The sequence below is a fragment of the Lichenostomus cassidix genome, unplaced genomic scaffold (genome assembly GCF_008360975.1).
Source record: "Lichenostomus cassidix isolate B80296 unplaced genomic scaffold, HeHo_3.0 HiC_scaffold_531, whole genome shotgun sequence".
Lineage (NCBI taxonomy): Eukaryota > Metazoa > Chordata > Aves > Passeriformes > Meliphagidae > Lichenostomus > Lichenostomus cassidix.
The window spans coordinates 54,532-73,713 of NW_028147998.1; the positions used below are offsets into that span (position 1 = coordinate 54,532).

Sequence of the window (19,182 nt, forward strand, 5' to 3'; positions counted from 1 at the left end):
AAGTGTTGGGTGGGGAGTGCTGGAGGTGACGTGGAGGTGACATGGAGGTGACATGGAGGTGACAGGAGGTGACGTTCCTTAAGAAGAGTTTCTCAGGAGAATTCCTTGACGAACTTGGTGTAGAAAGTGCTCAGTTTGTCCAGTAGGATCTTCAGCTTTTCCGTGGGCGGCAGGATGGTCATCCTGGAAAAAATTTGGGAAAAAAATTTGGGAATGGCACCAGGAGGCCTCCTCCAGGACCCCGAATTCACCCAATGTGCTCTGTTGGGTGCTGAAACCCCAAAATTTCCTGTTATCTCGAAACCCCAAAATTTGCACCTGACTGCCTTTGAGTTGGAAGAGGGAATTTGGAGTGGGGGAACACAGAATTTGGGGTGCGGGAACAGGGAATTTGGGGTGGGAATCCTGAGAACAGATAATTTGGAATGGGGATCCTAAAAAGAGGGAATTCTGGGGTGGGAACCCACCGGAAGTGGAAGGTGCCTTCCCGCTGTCCGAAGCCACTTCCCGGGACGACACAGATCCCGGTTTCCTCCAGGAGCTTCATGCAGAAGAACATGTCCGGGGCCTGGTTCTTCTCCTGGGAATTTGGGATTGGGATGGAAAAATGGGGATATCTCCCAGTTTGGATCCCATCCATCCCCACATCTCCCAGTTCAGATCCCATTCATCCCAGTTGGGATCCCATCCATCCCAGTTGGGATCCCATCCATCCTCACATCTCCCAGTTCAGATCCTGTCCGTTCCCAGTTTGGATCCCCTCCATCCCCACGTCTCCCAGTTCAGATCCCATCCATCCCAGTTGGAATCCCACCCATCCCCACATGTCCCAGTTCAGATCCCATCCATCCCAGTCAGATCCCGTCCATCCCCACATCTCCCAGTTGGGATCCTGTCCATTCCCAGTCAGGTCTCATCCATCCCAGTTGGGATCCCATCCATCCCACATCTCCCAGTTGGGATCCTGTCCATTCCCAGTCAGATCCCATCCATCTCAGTCAGATCCCATCCATCCCCACGTCTCCCAGTTTGGATCCCATCCATCCCAGTTTAGATCCCGTCCATCTCCACATCTCCTAGTTGGGATCCTGTCCACTCCCAGTTTGGATCCCATCCATCCCAGTTGGGATCCCATCCATGCCCACATATCCCAGTTCGGTTTCCATCCATCCCCACATCTCCCAGTTCAGATCCCATCCATCCCAGTCAGATCCCATCCACCCCAGTCAGATCCCATCCATCCCAGTCAGATCCCATCCATCCCACATCTCCCAGTTGGGATCCTGTCCGTTCCCAATTGGGATCCTGTCCATTCCCAGTCAGATCCCATCCATCTCCACATCTCCCAGTTTGGATCCCATCCATCCCAGTCAGATCCCATCCATCCCCACATCTCTCAGTTCGGATCCCATCCATCCCCACAGTTCCCAGTTGGGATCCTCTCCGTTCCCAGTCAGATCCCATCCATCCCCACATCTCCCAGTTGGGATCCTGTCCATTCCCAGTTTGGATCCCATCCATCCCAGTTTGGATCCCATCCATCCCCACATCTCCCAGTTGGGATCCCATCCATCCCAGTCACATCCTATCCATCCCAGTCACATCCCATCTATCCCCACATCTCCCAGTTCGGATCCCATCCATCCCCACGTCTCCCAGTTCAGATCCCATCCATCCCAGTTCGGATCCCATCCATCCCCACATCTCCCAGTTCGGATCCTGTTCATTCCCATTGGGATCCTGTCTGTTCCCAGTCACATCACATACATCCCCACATCTCCCAGTTCAGATCCTGTCCATTCCCAGTTTGGATCCCATCCATCCCAGTTGGGATCCCATCCGTCCCCACATATCCCAGTTCGGTTTCCATCCATCCCCACATCTCCCAGTTCAGATCCCATCCATCCCAGTCAGATCCCATCCTTCCCAGTCAGATCCCATCCATCCCAGTCAGATCCCATCCTTCCCAGTCAGATCCCATCCATCCAAGTCAGATCCCATCCATCCCCACATCTCCCATTTGGGATCCTGTCCGTTCCCAGTCAGATCCCATCCATCCCAGTTGGGATCCCATCCATCCCAGTCACATCCCACCCATCCCACATTTCCCGGCCGGAATCCCGGCATTCCCGAGGACCTTGGCGGCGGCCAGGGCGCGGGGCGGGAGGTCTATCCGTGGGAAGGAGTACATGGCTCCCTGCACGGGGTTGCAGTGGATCCCTGGAGTTTTGTTGAAGATCTCCTGGGTCAGCCGAGCCTTTTCCGCCAGGGAGTTGAGCACGGCCTCCTTCTCCTGTGGGAGAACGGGGTGGGACATTACATTCCAAGCTGGCTCATTCCTTCCCGTAGATCCCATCCCATGGACCCCATCCCATGGATCCCATCCCATCCCATCCCATCCCATCCCATCCCATGGATCCCATCCCATCCCATCCCATGGATCCCATCCCATCCCATCCCATCCTGTCCCCATCCCAATCCCATTCCATCCCATCCCATCCCATTCCATCCCATCCCATCCCATCCCATCCCACCCAATTCCATCCCCATCCCATTCCCGTTCCTCTCTCTATCCCAACCTCATCCCATCCTGTCCCCACCCCAATCCCAACCCATCCCATCCCATGGATCCCATCCCATCCCATGGATCCCATCCCATCCCATCCCATCCCATCCCATCCAATTCCATCCCATCCCATCCCATCCATCCCATCCCATCCGATCCCATCCCATCCCATGGATCCCATCCCATGGATCCCATCCCAAATCCCATCCCATCCCAAATCCCATCCCATCATCCCATGGTCCCATCCCATCCATCCCATCCCATCCCATCCCTCCCATCATCCCATCCCATCCCATGGATCCCATCCCATCCCATCCCATCCCAGTCCAACCCATCCCTCCCCATCCCATCCCATCCCTGGATCCCATCCCACCCACACCATCCCATCCCACCCCATCCCAAATCCCATCCCATCCCATATCCCATCCCAAATCCCATCCCATATCCCATCCCATCCCATCCCATCCCATCCATCCCAATCCCATCCCATCCCATCCCATCCCATCCCATTCCCACCCCATCCCATCACTCCGTACCGCCTGGAAACGCTCATAGGACGGCTCTCCAGGCTTGGGCGGATCCATGACGACGTCCAGGACCATCTGTCCGGGCACGGGCGGGCAGAGCCGCACGGACACCAGCTTGGACAGCTGCGCCTTCACCTCCAGATCCATGTTGACCACTTCCACGTAGCCACCCCGCAGGCCACACCTGCCGGACAGCACCGGGATCGGGATCGGCACCGCCGGGATGGAGAGGGAGCAGGGAATGGGGAATGGGAGAGAGACAGGGTGGGAGTTCATGGTGGAACCCATGGATGGGAGCTGCAGGTGGGAATCCATGGGTGGGAATCCATGGATGGGAGCCATGGATGGGAATTCATGGCTGAGGGTCTGGGATGGGAATTCATGGATGGGAGCCTTAGATGGGACTCCATGGATGGGACCCATCATGGAACGGGTGGGTGGGAGCTGTGGATGGGAATCCATGGATGAAGACCTAGAGGTGGGATCCATAGAAGGAACCCATCATGGAACCTATGGGTGGGAGCTGTGGATGGGGATATGGGATGGGAATCCATGGATGAAGACCTAGAGGTGGGATCCATAGAAGGAACCCATCATGGAACCTATGGGTGGGAGCTGTGGATGGGGATATGGGATGGGAATCCATGGATGAGGACCTAGAGATGGGATTCATGGATGGGACCCATCATGGATCCCATGGGTGGGAATCTGTGGATGGGAATCCATGGATGGGAGTCATGGGTGGGAATCCATGGATGAGAACCTAGAGGTGGGATTCATGGACGGGACCCATCATGGAATCCATGGATGGGAATCTATGGATGGAGATTTAGGATGGGAATCCATGGATGGGAATCTATCATGGAACCCATGGATGGGAGCTGTAGATGGGAATCCATGGATGGGAGCTGTAGATGGGAATCCATGTATGAGAACCTACAGATGGGATTAATGGATGGGACCCATCATGGAACCCATGGATGGGAGCTGTGGATGGGAATCCATGGATGAGGACCTAGAGGTGGGATCCATAGAAGAAACCCATCATGGAACCCATGGGTGGGGGTTGTGGATGGGAATCCATGGATGGGAGCTGTAGATGGGAATCCATGGATGAGGACCTAGAGATGGGATCCATAGAAGGAACCCATCATGGAACCCATGGGTGGGATTCTATGGATGGGGATCTAGGATGGGAATCCATGGATGGGAATCTATCATGGAACCCATGGATGGGAGCTGTGGTTGGGAATCCATGGATGAGGATCTAGAGATGGGACTGATAGAAGGAACCCATAATGGAACCCATGGGTGGGAGCTGTGGATGAGGATATGGAACAGGAATCCATGGACGAGGACCTACAGATGGGATTCATGGATGGGACCCATCATGGAACCCATGGATGGGAGCTATGGATGGAGATCTAGGATGGGAATCCATGGATGAGAACCTACAGATGGAATCCATGGATGAGAACCTAGAGAAGGGACCCATGGATGGGAATCAGGGATTGGAATCCATGGATGAAGACCTAGAGATAGGATCCATGGATAGAAATCCACGGATGGGATTCATAGACGGAATTAATGGATAGGAACCTATGGAGAAGGACCCACAGATGGGACCCACGGATGACAGCAATCATGGAACCCATGGATGGGAGCTGTGGATGGGAATCCATGGATGACAACCTAGAGATGGGACCCATGGATGGGATCCATCATGGAACCCGTGGATGGGAGCTATGGATGGGGATCTAGGATGGGAATCCATGGATGAGAACCTACAGATGGGATCCATGGATGGAACCCATCGTGGAACCCATGGATGGGAACCTATGGATGGGGATCTAGGATGGGAATCCATGGATGGGACCCATCATGGAACCCGTGGATGGGAGCTGTGGTTGGGCATCCATGGATGAGAACCTACAGATGGGAACCCACGGATGGAACCCATCCATGGAACCCGTGGATGGGAATCCATGGATGGGTGTCTGGGGTGGGAATCCATCATGGAACCCATGGATGGGAGCCGTGGATGGGAATCCATGGATGGGAATCCATAGATGAGAACCTACAGGTGGGACCCATCATGGAACCCCTGGATGGGAATCTATGGATGGGAGCCGTGGATGGGAATCCATGGATGAGAACCTAGATGGGATCCATGGATGGAATCCATCATGGAACCCCATGGATGGAAATCTATGGATGGGGGTCTAGGATGGGAATCCATGGATGGGACCCATCATGGAACCCATGGATGGGAGCTGTGGATGGGAATCCATGGGTGGGAGTCCATGGATTGGGGTCTGGGATTGGAATCCACGGATGAGGACCTACAGATGGGAATCCACAGATGGAACCCATCATGGAACCCATGGATGGGATCCATGGATGGGAATCCATGGGTGAAAACCTACAGATGGGATCCATGGATGGGACCCATTGATGGGAATTCATGGATGGGACCCATCATGGAACCCATGGATGGGAGCTATGGATGGGAATCCATGGATGGCAGTCCTAGAAATGGGATCTGTGGATGGGACCCATCATGGAACCCATGGATGGGAATCTATGGATTGGCGTCTGGGACGGGAATCCATGGATGGGACCTATCATGGAACCCGTGGATGGGAGCTGTGGATGGGAATCCATGGATGAGGACCTAGATCCATGGATGGAACCCATCATGAAACCCATGGATGGGAACCAATGATAGGAATCTATGGATGGGAGTCTCCATTGGAGAAAGAACCAATGGAGAAGGACCCATGGATTGAGGTCCATGAGAGGAACCCATGGATAGGAACCTATGGAGAGGAACCCATGGATGGGATCCATGGATAGGAACCTATGGAGAGGAACCCATGGATGGGCTCCATGGATGAGATCCACAGATAAATGTCCACAGATGGGGAGGCCTGTGATGGGAACCCATGGATGGGACATGGCATCCATGGAGTCACAGCATCCTCATCCAATGTCACCTCCAACCTCAAACCATGACATCTGTGGGGTGGTGGCACTTCCATCCCTACATCACCTCCATGACCCATTGGGGTCACCACCCGTGGGGTGGTGGCATCCCCAATCCCACCCCCAGAAGGTCCGTGGGGTGGTGGCATCTCTCTCCCCAGTCCATGACATCCACAGGGTGGTGGCATCCCCATCCGATGTCACCTCCACGACCCATTCCAGTGGATCCATGGGGTGGTGGCATCCCCAATCCCACCCCCAGAAGATCCATGGGGTGGTGGCACGTCCATCCCTCCATCCCCCCCATATCCTCCATCCCACCGGCCCCGTGGGACCCTGGCCACCCCCCAGGTGACAATTCCAGGATGGTGACCTCAGGACTCACTCTCCCATGAATCCCTTGGAGATGGAGTGGAAGGAGGCCAGCTCCACCGCCTCCGAGTAGGGCGGTCCCATCTCCATCAGGACCTTCTTGAAGGCATGGAAGGCCGAGCCCTTGGCGTAGATGTTGTCCTGGTACACCTGGGTGGGGAGGGGACATCCCCAGATGTCACCCGGAGTTCCGGAACTTTCCCGGGGACGAGGGACTGGGGGACACGCCCACCTCGTCGGCCATGAGGAAAAGTTTCTCCTCGTAGGCGAACTTGATGACGTCCTCAATGCATTCCCGGCTCTGGACCTGGCCTGGGGACACAGACAGGGGACATGGGGACACCGGAGCTCAGCGGGGTCAGCCCAGCACCAGACTGGGGTCCCAGTCCAGCCCAGGTGTCTCTGTCTTGGGATCCCAGTCCAATTTTGGGGTCCCAGGAAAGTCCCAAGGTCCCAGGAAAGTCTTGGGATCCCAATCCCAGTGCAGCGTTGGGATCCCAGTCCAGTTATGGGGTCCCAATCCCAGTCCAGCTTTGGGATCCCAGTCCAGTTTTGGGTTCCCAATCCCAGTCCATGGATCCCAGTCCAGTTTTGGGATCCCAGTCCAGTTTTGGGTTCCCAATCCCAGTCCATGGATCCCAGTCCAGCTTTGGGATCCCAGTCCAGTTTTGGGTTCCCAATCCCAGTCCATGGATCCCAGTCCAGTTTTGGGATCCCAGTCCAGTTTTGGGTTCCCAATCCCAGTCCATGGATCCCAGTCCAGTTTTGGGGTCCCAGTCCAGTTTTGGGTTCCCAATCCCAGTCCAGTTTTGTGATCCCAGTTGAGTTTTGGGATCCCAGTCCAGTTTTGGGGTCCCAGTCCAGTTTTGGGGTCCCGATCCCAGTCCATGGATCCCAGTCCAGTTTTGGGATCCCAGTCCAGCCTTGGGGTCCCAACCTTGAGTTCCCTGTCCACCCTGGGATCCCACCCCAAACATCCCACCCCATGGATCCCATCCCATCCCAGGTGTCCAATCCCACCCTAGATACCCCATCCCAGATATCCCATATATCCCATCCTGTGGATCCCATCAATCCCATCCCACCCCATCCCAGATATCCCACTCCAGGTGTCCCACTCCAACATTGGGATCCAACCCCATGAATCACATCCCACCCCAAACATCCCACCCCACAGATCCCACCCCAGATATCCCAAACATCCCACCTCATGGATCCCATCCCAAATATCCCACCCCAGATATCCCAAACATCCCACCCAGCAGATCCCATCCCATCCCATCCCAAATATCCCAAACCCTGGATGCCATCCCACCCCACGAATCTCATCCCACATATCCCACCCTGTGAATCCCACCCCAGATATCCCAAACATCCCACCCCACGGATCCCATCCCACCCCACCCCACATATCCCACCCCACAGCTCCCACCCCACTCCCCAAACCCCACAAACAACCCCACCAACCCCACCCCATCCCCATTACCGGTGGGATTTCCAGGGTTGATGATGCACAGCACTCGGGGGGCGCAGCGCTTGCGCCCCTCGGCCAGCGCCCGCCGCAGCTCGGCCACGTCCAGCGCCCAGCAGCGATCCTCGGCCAGGTAATAGTTGATCTGCACGGCGTCCAGCTCGGCCAGCGCCGCCGAGTACAGCGGGTACTGCGGGATCGGGATCATCACCCCCGTGCGCGACGAGCCCGAGCCCGCCACCAGCAGCTTCAGGATGCTCTGGGGGGACGGAGAGGTGGGGTGAGGTGGGGATGGGGTGGGGATGGTGTGGGGTTGGGATGTAGGGGCATAATGGGGACTTTGTGGGGACTTTGTGGGGTTGGGGACATGGGGGCAATGTGGGGATGTTGTGGGGGAAAGGAGGGGATGGGTTGGGGTCAAGCCCAGAGATTCCAGTCCAGTTTTGGGGTCCCAATTGAGTCCTGGAGTCCCAATCCCAATCTATTGATCCCAGTCTAGTCTTGGAGTCCTAATCCCAGTTTAGTTTTGGGGTCCCAGTCGAGTCTTGGAGTCCCAATCCCAGTCTATTGATCCCAGTCCAGTCCTGGGGTCCCAATCCCAGTCTATTGATCCCAGTCCAGTCTTGGGATCCCAATCCCAGTCTATGGATTGCAGTCCAGTTTTGGGATCCCAGTCCCAGTCCAGTTTTGGAGTCTCAGTCCCAGTCCAGTTTTGGGGTCCCAATCCCAGTCCAGTTTTGGGATCCCAGTCCAGTTTTGGGGTCCCAGTCCAGTTTTGGGATGAAGCTTCAGGATGTTCTGGGGAGATGGAGAGACGGGGTGAGATGGGGATGAGGTGGGGATGGTGTGGGGTTGGGGATTTAGGGTCACAATGGGGACTTCGTGGGGACTTTGTGGGATTGGGGACCTGGAGGCAGCGTGGGGATGTTGTGGGGGAAATGAGGGGATGGGTTGGGGTCTAGCCCAGAGATGCCATTCCAGTTTTGGGCTCCTAATCCCAGTCCAGTTTTGGGGTCCCAGTCTAGTCTTGGAGTCCCAGTCCAGTTTTGGGGTCCCAGTTGAGTCGTGGAGTCCCAATCCCAGTCTATTGACCCCAGTCCAGTCTTGGAGTCCCAATCCCAGTCCAGTTTTGGGGTCCCAGTCCAGTCATGGGGTCCCAATCCCAGTCTATGAATCCTAATTCAGTCTTGGAGTCCCAGTCCAGTTTTGGGATCCCAGTCCAGTTTTGGGGTCCTAGTTCAGTCCTGGAGTCCCAATCCCAGTCCAGTTTTGGGATCCCAGTCCAGTTTTGGGATCCCAGTCCAGTTTTGGGGTCCTAGTTCAGTCCTGGAGTCCCAATCCCAGTCTGTGGATCCCAGTCCAGTCCTGGGGTCCCAGTCCCAGTCCAGTTTTGGTGTCCCAATCCCAATCTGTGGATCCCAGTTCATTCTTGGGGTCCCAATCTCAGTCCAGTTTTGGGAATCCCAGTCCAGTTTTGGTGTCCCAGTCCCAGTCCAGTAACGGTGTCCCAGTCCAGTATTGGGATCCCAGTCCAGCCCTGGAGTCCCAATCCCAGTCTATGGATCCCAATTCAGTCCTGGGGTCTCAATCACAGTCCAGTTTTGGGGTCCCACTCCAGTTTTGGGGTCCCAGACCAGTCTTGGGGTCCCAATCCGAGTCCAGTTTTGGGGTCCTAGTCAAGTCCTGGGGTCCCAATCCCAGTCTATGGATCCCAGTACAGTTTTGGGGTCCCAATCCCAATCTGTTGATCTCAGTCCTGTCATGGGCTCCCAGTCCCAGTCCAGTTTTGGGGTCCCAGTCCAGTTTTGGGGTCCCAGTCCACTTTTGATGTCCTAATCCCAGTCCAGTTTTGGGCTCCCAATCTCAGTCTATTGATCCCAGTCCTGTTTTGGGGTCCCAGTTGAGTCCTGGAGTCCCAATTCCAGTATATGGATCCCAGTCCAGTTTTGGGGTCCCAGTCCCAGTCCCAGTCCAGTTTTGGGGTCCCAGTCCAGTTTTGGGATCCCAGTCCAGTTTTGGGGTCCCAGTCCAATTTTGGGATCAAGCTTCAGGATGCTCTGGGGGGATGGAGAGGTGGGGTGAGATGGGGATGGTGTGGGGTTGGGGATTTAGGGTCACAATGGGGACCTTGTGGGGACTTTGTGGGGTTGGGGATATGGGGGCAGCGTGGGGATGTTGTGGGGGAAATGAGGGGATGGGTTGGGGTCCAGCCCAGAGATCCCAGTCCAGTTTTGGGCTCCTAATCCCAGTCCAGTTTTGGGGTCCCAGTCTAGTCTTGGAGTCCCAGTCCAGTTTTGGGGTCCCAGTTGTCCTGGGGTCCCAGTCCAGTTTTGGGGTCCCAGTTGAGTCATGGAGTCCCAATCCCAGTCTATTGATCCCAGTCCAGTCTTGGAGTCCCAATCCCAGTCCAGTTTTGGGATCCCAGTCCAGTTTTGGGGTCCCAGTTCAGTTTTGGGGTCCTAGTTCAGTTTTGGGGTCCCAGTTCAGTTTTGGGGTCCTAGTTCAGTCCTGGAGTCCCAATCCCAGTCTGTGGATCCCAGTCCAGTCCTGGGGTCCCAGTCCAGTTTTGGGATCCCAATCCCAGTCTATGGATCCCAGTCCAGTTTTGGGGTCCCAACCTCAAGTCCTGGGGTCCCAATCCCAGTCTGTTGATCCCAGTCCAGTCATGGGGTCCCAGTCCCAGTCCAGTCCTGGGGTCCCAGTCTAGTCTTGGAGTCCCAGTCCAGTTTTGGGGTCCCAGTCTAGTCTTGGAGTCCCAGTCCAGTTTTGGGGTCCCAGTTGTCCTGGGGTCCCAGTCCCAGTTTAGTTTTGGGGTCCCAGTTCAGTCCTGGAGTCCCAATCCCAGTCTATTGATCCCAGTCCAGTTTTGGGATCCCAGTCCAGTTTTGGGGTCCCAGTCCAGTTTTGGGGTCCCAGTCCAGTTTTGGGATCAAGCTTCAGGATGTTCTGGGGGGTGGAGAGGTGGGGTGAGCTGGGGATGGGGTGGGGTTGGGGACATGGGGGTGTAATGGGGACTTTGTGGGGACTTTGTGGGGTTGGGGACATGGGGACAGCGTGGGGATGTTGTGGGGGAAATGAGGGGACAGGCTGGGGTGGGAATTGGGACATCATGGGGACATGGTTGGTGTCCCACCCCATCCCATATGGGGACAATGGGGTCACGGGGGGTGGGGACATCATGGGGACAGATTTTGTGTGGCCATGGGGACAGTGAGGGGACATGGAGATAGAGACCATGGGGACAGTGAGGGAACACAGTTGGGGTGGCCATGGGGACATCACTGTGACATGGCTGGAGTGGCCATGGGGACAGGATGTTGGGGACACGGGGACAACGAGGGGGACAGCAACACGGGGACACCGTGGGGACACGGGGGTGGCATTTGGGCGACACGGGGACACCGAGGGAACACCGACCATGAGGACACCACGGCCATCGAGACACCACAGGGCACCCCACAGCCTTGGGGACAGCACGGTGCCACCCCCACCCTGAGCTCATCCCGGAGTTGGCACTGTCCCCGCGGAGGGCGTGGGGACACCAAGGACACGCCACCCCCCCCAAGTGCCACCTCCCCCTCGGGCACTGCCCGTCCCGGGGCCAGCGCCAAGAGCGCTACAAAGGCCCCTTTGTCACCAGCCGCCGTGGGAACGGCCGGGGGGTGGCACCGCGCCCGGTGTCCCCCGGGTGGGGGGGGTGGTGGCAGTTGTCCCCGCTGTCCCCGTACCACGATGGCGTCGCTGGCACCGGTGGACAGGAAGATGTCGTCGGGCTTGGCGGGGAGACCATCGCGACGTTGGATGTAGCGCGCCACGTCCTCCCGCACCAGCGGGATGCCCGGGCTGGCGCTGTAGGAGCCTGAGGAGGGGACAGCGAGGGTGACACGGGCACCGCCAGGCGACACAGCGGGTGTCCCCGGCGGGGAGGTGACACCGACCTGCGCTCTGGCCACCGCAGGCCGCCAGGAGTCGCCTGGCGCGCTCCTTGGCGTCGCTGGGGAAGTTGGGGTCCGTGAGGAGCTCCGGGCACAGGCACAGCGCTGTCACCTGAGGGGACAGGGGGTGACGAGGAGAGGAGGGGGGGGTGGTGGCACCGGCCGGGGGGTGGCAATGTCCCCGCAGGTGGCGCTGGTGGCCGTACCTGGCGGAGGAAGGTGATGGGTTTCTGTCCCATGGCGTGCGCGTCACCGATGTTGGCCTTGATCACCTCGGTGAAGGGTTTGGGGACACCCTGCGGGGACAGGGACAGGGACAGGGACAGCAGGGATGGGGACAGCAGGGATGGGGACAGGGACAGGGACAGGGACAGGGACAGGGACAGGGACAGGGACAGGGACAGGGACAGGGATAGGGACAGGGATAGGGACAGGGACAGGGACAGCAGGGATGGGGACAGCAGGGATGGGGACAGGGACAGGGACAGGGACAGGGACAGGGACAGGGACAGGGACAGGGACAGGGACAGGGACAGGGACAGGGATAGGGACAGGGATAGGGACAGGGACGGGGACAGGGACAGGGACAGCAGGGATGGGGATGGGGACAAGGGGACAGGGATGGGGATGAGGACAGCAGGGATGGGGACAAGGGACAGGCATGGGGACAGGGGTAAAGGGACAGGGACAAGCACGGGGACAAGGGACAGGCATGGGGACAGGGGTAAAGGGACAGGGACAGGGATAGGGACAAGGGAAGGGGACAGGGGACATGAACAGGGATGGGGACAGCGACAGAGATGGGGACAGGGACAGGGATGGAGCCAAGGGAATGGGGACAGGGACAAAGTCAGGGACAGGGTGGGGACAGGGACAGGAATGAGGCGGGGGCGGACAAGAATGGGGACAGGAACGGGGACAGAGACAGGCCAGGTCACGGGTCATGGCCTGCCTGTCCCCACGCAGTGACAGCCCTGCTGTGACACGGGTGACACCACCCTGCAATGGCATCACCCCCCTGTCACCTGTCCTGGGAGGATATGGGACATGGGGACCTCGGCAACCCCGGAAATGGGGACCTTGGGGACCTTGGGGACCTTGGGGACAGCCTGGCAGGGCAGCAAGGACTTCCCCACCCCCCCCCGGAACGCCGTGTCCCCAACCTCGGTGACCGCGGCCACCTCCCGCCGGACTTTGGCCATCTCGGCGGGACCGGACTCTGCCCAGGGTGGCACCGCCCGGAACGCGTCCCCTCTGTCACCTCTGTCACCTGGCCTCACCCCTGCCACCCCCTTGGCACCGCTGTCACCCCCCTGCCACCTTCGCCGTCCCCACCGGGGTGTCCCCGATGTCCCCCTCCCCCCCAAAAAGGGACCCTGGAAAGTTCCCAGGTGGGGACAGTGACAGGGGAGGGGACAGAGGGGACACTGGGGACATCCCGATTTTGGGGGGTTTGATGGTGATCCCCGGATTTTGGGGGTGACCAGGTCAGGAGTCGCCTTTTTAGGGTGCCCTGGGGGGTAAAATCCCTTTTTTGGGGCCAAAATCCCCTTTTTTGGGGCCAAAACCCCCTTTTTTGGGGGGATAAAACCCTTTTTTTGGGAGGATCCCGGTTTGGGGGGAAATCCCGTGGTTCGGGAAGGTTATCCCGGTTTGGGATCGGGATATTCCGGTTCGGGAAGGTTATCCCGGTTCAGGGTTGGGTTATCCCGGTTCGGGAAGGTTATCCCGGTTCGGGGGTCTGTTCCCGGTCCGGGATCGGGATATCCCAGTTTTGGGGTGGTTATCCCGGTTTTGAGGTGGTTATCCCGGTTTTGGGGTGGTTATCCCTCTCTGGGAAGTTTATCCCGGTCCGGGATCAGGCTATCCCGCTTTTGGGGTGGATATCCCGCTTTTGGGGTGCTGAACCCTCTCCGGGAAGTTTATCCCGGACCGGGATCGGGATATCCCGGTTAGGGAAGGTTATCCCACTCCGTGATCGGGATATCCCGGTTTTGGGGTGGTTATCCCGGTTTTGGGGTGGTTATCCCACCGCGGGATGGGGATATCCCGGTTTCGGGGTGGTTATCCCGGTTTTGGGGTGGTTATCCCGGTTTTGGGGTGGTTATCCCACTGCGGGATGGGGATATCCCGGTTTCGGGGTGGTTATCCCGGTTTTGGGGTGCTTATCCCGCTTTTGGGGTGCTTATCCCACCCCGAAAAGTTCATCCCACACCAGGCTCGGGCTATCCCGGTCCGGCACGGTTCCTCCCTGTCCCCTTTTCCCTTTCCCCCCGTCGCCGGTGGGTTTTAGGGTCGCGGTTACCTTGCGCAGCTCCTGCTCGAGCTCCAGGGCTCGGGTGACAATGGGACCGCGCACGGCGTACTCGACGCGGCGGATGGCGGGGTTCATGGTGTCCAGGGTGAGCACCGGGCCGGCCCGGGCCGTCCCGGGAGAACCGAGCTGCGCCGCCGCCGCCGCCGCCATGGCCAGGAGCCTGCGGGGCCGCAGCGCCCACAGCGCCCTCAGCGCCCGCATCGCCGGGGTGTCACCACCCCCGCGGCGACACCGCGACACCGCCACCCACCCACCTCCCGGCGGCGGGGACGGGGTGACGGGGATCGCCCTGTCCCGGGATTGTCCCCAACCCTGCTCTTCCTCCTCCCCGCTCCGCGCCGCCGCGGCTACCGGCGCCGCCTCGGGGCAACGGGCGACAACGGGCGACAACGGGCGACAACGGGCGAAGGGCAACGGATGAGGGGAGGGGGCAGTGGGGACAGCGGGAGGGCACGTGGCGGGGGGCACAGGAAAGGAGTGGCATCAGGGACACCGGGACGGGGTGGCACCGGGGACACCGGGAGGGGGTGGCACCGGGGACATCGGGGGAGGGTAGAGGGGACAGGGAGGGGTGGCACCAGGGACACCGGGACGGGGTGGCACCGGGAGAGGGGGTGGGAAATGACAGAAAGTGGCACCGGGAGAGGGAAGGGACAGTGGGGACGGCGACAAGGAGCGGCGGGATTGGGGAAAAGTGGCACCGGGCACGGCGGTGGCACCGGGAAGGGGACAGTGGGAAGGCGGGAATGGGGACAGATGGCATCGGGACAGGGAAAAAGTGGCACCGGGAAGGGGACACTGGGGTGGCACGGGGGAAGGGGACATGGCAGAGGGGACAGCGGGGACAGCGGGGACAGGGAAAGGGGTGACACCGGGATTGGGAAAAAGCGGGCAGTGACAGCGGCATGGGTGACAAGTGACACCGCGAAAGGGACACTAGGAAAAGGGGGTGGCACAGGGGACAGGGGTGGCACGGGGACCGGGCAGTGACACTGGAACTGGGGACGGTGGGCACATGTGAAGGGGGTGGCACTCCACGGGTTGGGGACAGGCGACACGGGGGGACAGGGGGATTGTGGGGGTTTGGGGACACGTGGGGCACAGGGAGGGGACACGAGTGCCACTGTCAAGGGTGGGGACACGACCCCGGTGCCCCTGAGATCCCCCCCTCCCCCGAATGTCCCTAAATGTCCCCAAATTCCCCCCCCCACCGCCTACAGCGCCCCCCAGCGGCGCCAATCGCTGATCGCACCCGCCAGCTGTCAATCATCCCATAAGCCACACCCACTCGACGCTGATTGGCTGCCGGCGGAGGGGGCGGGGCCGGGGGGGTCAGGAGGGACATCCCCCTGTTGGGGACCCGATGGGACATCCTCCGGTTTGGGGACACCGCTGGGGGACCTTATAGGGACCTATAGGGACCCTATAGACCTCCACCCCATAAACTGCCCTTTTAGGGACCCCATAGACCCCTTTAGGGACCCTATAGACCCCCACCCCATAAACTGCCCTTTAGGGACCCCAGGGACCTCTTAGGGACCCTATAGACCCCTCCCCAAATAGGGGATCCTATAGACCTCCACCCCATAAACCGCCCTTTTAGGGACCCCATGGACCCCTTTAAGGACCCTATAGACCCTCACCCCATAAACTGCCCCTTTAGGGACCCTATAGACCCTTTTAGGGACCCTATAGACCCCTTTAGGAACCCTATAGGGACCCAATAGACCCCCCAACCCATAAACCGCCCTTTTAGGGACCCTATAGACCTCCATCCTATAAATCCCCCTTTAGGGACCCCATGGACCTCTTAGGGACCCTATAGACCCCCACCCCAAATAGGGGACCCTATAGACCTCCACCCCAAATAGGCGACCCTATAGGGATCCTATAGACCTCCACCCTATAAATCCCCGTTTTAGGGACCCCATGGACCCCTCCCCAAATTGGGGACCCTATAGACCCTCCCAATAGGGGACCCTATAGACCTCCACCCCATAAACCACCCTTTTAGGGACCCTATAGACCTCCACCCCAAATTGGGGACCCTATAAGGACCCTATAGACCCCCCAACCCATAAACCGCCCCTTTAGGGACCCCAGGGACTCCTTTAGGGACCCTATGGACCTCCACCCCATAAACCGCCCTTTTAGGGACCCTATAGACCCCTTTAGGGACCCTATAGACCTCCACCCCATAAACCGCTCTTTTAGGGACCCCAAGGACCCCTTAGGGACCCTATAGACCCCTTTAGGACCCCCTAAAGACCCCTCCCCAAATAGGGGACCCTATAGACCTCCACCCCATAAACTGCCCCTTTAGGGACCCTATAGACCTCCACCCCAAATAGGGGACCCTATAGACCTCCACCCCATAAACCGCTCTTTTAGGGACCCCATAGACCCCTTTAGGGACCCTATAGACCTCCACCCCATAAACCCCCTTTTGGGGACCCCAGGGATCCCTTAGGGACCCTATAGACCCCTTTAGGACCCCCTATAGACCCCTCCCCAAATAGGGGACCCTATAGACCTCCACCCCATAAACCGCCCTTTTAGGGACCCCATAGACCTCCACCCCAAATTGGGGACCCCTTAGGGACCCTATAGACCCCCACCCCAAATAGGGGACCCTATAGACCTCCATTCCATAAACCGCCCTTTTAGGGACCCCACAGACCCCCTCCCGAAATTGGGGACCCTATAGGGACCCTATAGACCCCCCAACCCATAAACCGCCCTTTTGGGGACCCCAGGGATCCCTTAGGGACCCTATAGACCCCTCCCCAAATAGGGACCCTATAGACCTCCACCCCATAAACCGCCCTTTTAGGGACCCTATAGACCTCCACCCCAAATAGGCGACCCTATAGGGACCCTATAGACCTCCACCCCATAAACTACCCTTTAGGGACCCTATAGACCCCTATAGGGACCCTATAGACCTCCACCCCATAAACCGCCCTTTTAGGGACCCTATAGACCCCCATTCCATAAACCCCCTTTTAGGGACCCCAGGGACCCCTTTAGGACCCCCTATAGACCCCTCCCCAAATAGGGGACCCTATAGACCTCCACCCCATAAACCGCCCTTTTAGGGACCCCATAGACCTCCACCCCAAATAGGGGACCCTATAGGGATCCTATAGACCCCCACCCTATAAATCCCCCTTTTAGGGACCCCAGGGACCCCTCCCCAAATTAGGGACCCTATAGACCCCCACCCCATAAACCGCCCCTTTTAGGGACCCTATAGACCTCTTTAGGGTCCCCTAAAGACCCTCCAAGGGGGACCCTATAGACCCCCACCCCATTAAAGATCCCCCAGAGCTCTCCGCATTACAAATCCCATAAAATCCTCCCCATTAGGGACCCTATAGACCCCCACCCCATAAATCCCCCCTTTTAGGGACCCCATGGACCCTTTTAGGGTCTCCCCAAGGGGGTCCCTATAGACCCCCACCCCATTAAAGATCCCCCAGAGCTCTCTGCAGTAGAAATCCCATAAAATCCTCCCCATTAGGGACCCTATAGAGGTCCCCTTAGACCCACCCCATTAAAAACCCCATAAAACCCCCACTGGGGTGTCCCTTCCCCTATTAGGGACCCTATAAACCACCCTCGTTGGGGTTTCCGGGTTATGGGGGATCCCAAAATCGCCCCACACCCCAAATTTAGGGATCACCCTAATTACGGACCTAATTAAGGACCCTATAATGAGTGAGTCCTTGTAGAGTGAGATCCCAAAATCACCCCACAGCCCCTATTTAAAATCCCTAAATATTCCCCCATCAGAAACCCCAAAAACCCCAAAACTGAGGGTCCCCCGAGCCCCCTTCACCCCAAATACCGAGAAACCCCAAATCCCCCCTAAATCCCCCAAAATCCCCCCAAAATCCCCCAAAATCCCAAACCCCCACCGCCGGCAGGGTTATAGGGCCGCCCCACCCCATTATCAACCCCAAACCCCTTATCAACCCCTTCCAGCCCCCCCCGAGCACGCGGGGCCGCCCCAAAAAAAAAAAACCCCAAAAAAAACAAACCCCAAACCCTTCCCCTACAACTCCCCCATATCCCCCCGGGGTGGGTTTTGGGGTTTCGGGTGGGATTTTGGGGTCGCCGAGGGCGTTTTAGGGTCACCCCTGCGGGATCTGACCTTTCCCTGCAGCTGCCGCGGGGCCCGAAATAGGATCGCGGCGGGGGAGGGGAGGGTTTAGGGTTTTAGGGTTTTTTGGGGGGGGCCCCGCCCCTATAAGGGGAGGGGAATGGGGGCGCCGAGGGGCCACCCCAAAAGTTGTAGGGGGGCGGGGTTGGGATTTAGGGTGGGGAGATGGGGCGGCCCCGCCCGGTAATGGGGTTTGGGGTGGGTTTGGGGTTGATTCCAAAACCCCAAATGTGGATTTGGGGATCCCAAAAGTTCCTCAGTGGGAATTTGGGGATCTTCGACCACCCAAGTGTGGATTTTGGGGGTCCCAAAACCCCAAATGTGGATTTGAGGGATCCCAAAACTTTCCAATGGGAATTTGGGGATCACCGACCACCCTAATGTGGATTTGGGGATCCTGAAACTTCCTCAGTGGGAATTTGGGGATCCTCGACCACCCCAGTGTGGATTTTGGGGGATCCCAAAACCCCAAATGTGGATTTGGGGGACCCGAACTTCCTCAGTGTGGATTTGGGGTTTCTGAGCTTCCCCAGTGTGGATTTAGGGGATCCCAAAACTTCCCAGATGGATTTGGGGTCCCAAAAACTCCCAAATGTGGATTTGGGATCCTAAAAACCCCAAATGTGGATTTGGGGTTCCCGAACTTCCCCAGTGTGGATTTGGGGGATCCCAAAACTTCCCAATGGGAATTTGGGGTGCCTGGAGCTCCCCAGTGTGGATTTGGGGGTTCCCAAAAGTCCCCAGTGGGAATTTGGGGATCCCCGACCACCCCAGTGTGGATTTGGGGTTCCTGAACTTCCCCAGTGTGGATTTGGGGGATCCCAAAACCCCAAATGTGGATTTG

The 19,182-nt window shown here is 58.2% G+C and overlaps 1 protein-coding gene and 1 long non-coding RNA gene across 8 annotated transcripts; one reads left to right on the forward strand and one right to left on the reverse strand.

The window, feature by feature from the left end:
* Positions 1–12: 12 nt before the first annotated feature.
* Positions 13–18,438, reverse strand: LOC146420417 (alanine aminotransferase 2-like). 6 transcript variants are annotated; one of them, XM_085048299.1, is made up of 12 exons: positions 18,330–18,438; positions 14,162–14,333; positions 12,063–12,152; positions 11,860–11,968; positions 11,650–11,780; positions 7,937–8,180; positions 6,683–6,762; positions 6,464–6,600; positions 3,103–3,277; positions 2,138–2,293; positions 468–580; positions 13–183 (listed from the first exon to the last, which is right to left on the reverse strand). In XM_085048299.1, exons 2-12 carry the CDS (start codon positions 14,321–14,323, stop codon positions 93–95), a joined length of 1,488 nt encoding a protein of 495 aa, XP_084904425.1. In that variant the 5' UTR covers positions 14,324–14,333; positions 18,330–18,438; the 3' UTR covers positions 13–92. The 6 variants fall into 6 exon arrangements, with proteins under 6 accessions (XP_084904425.1, XP_084904430.1, XP_084904424.1 ...); XM_085048304.1 differs by lacking the exon at positions 18,330–18,438 and adding an exon at positions 14,428–14,450; XM_085048298.1 differs by lacking the exon at positions 18,330–18,438 and having other exon boundaries at positions 14,162–14,412.
* On the forward strand, positions 1,321–1,735 carry LOC146420418 (uncharacterized). 2 transcript variants are annotated; one of them, XR_014849152.1, is made up of 3 exons: positions 1,321–1,399; positions 1,506–1,577; positions 1,629–1,735. It is a non-coding gene; the product is annotated as an uncharacterized LOC146420418 (long non-coding RNA). The 2 variants fall into 2 exon arrangements; XR_014849153.1 differs by having other exon boundaries at positions 1,660–1,735.
* Positions 18,439–19,182: the final 744 nt, after the last annotated feature.

Coding starts and splice junctions, on each gene's coding strand:
- LOC146420417 (XM_085048298.1), bottom strand. CDS start 14,374: ATGCGGGCGCTGAGGGCGCTGTGGGCGCTGCGGCCCCGCAGGCTCCTG. Junction 12,153..14,161: donor TCGAGCAGGAGCTGCGCAAG/GTAACCGCGACC, acceptor CTGTCCCCGCAG/GGTGTCCCCAAACCCTTCAC. Junction 11,781..11,859: donor CTGCGGTGGCCAGAGCGCAG/GTCGGTGTCACC, acceptor TCCCCTCCTCAG/GCTCCTACAGCGCCAGCCCG.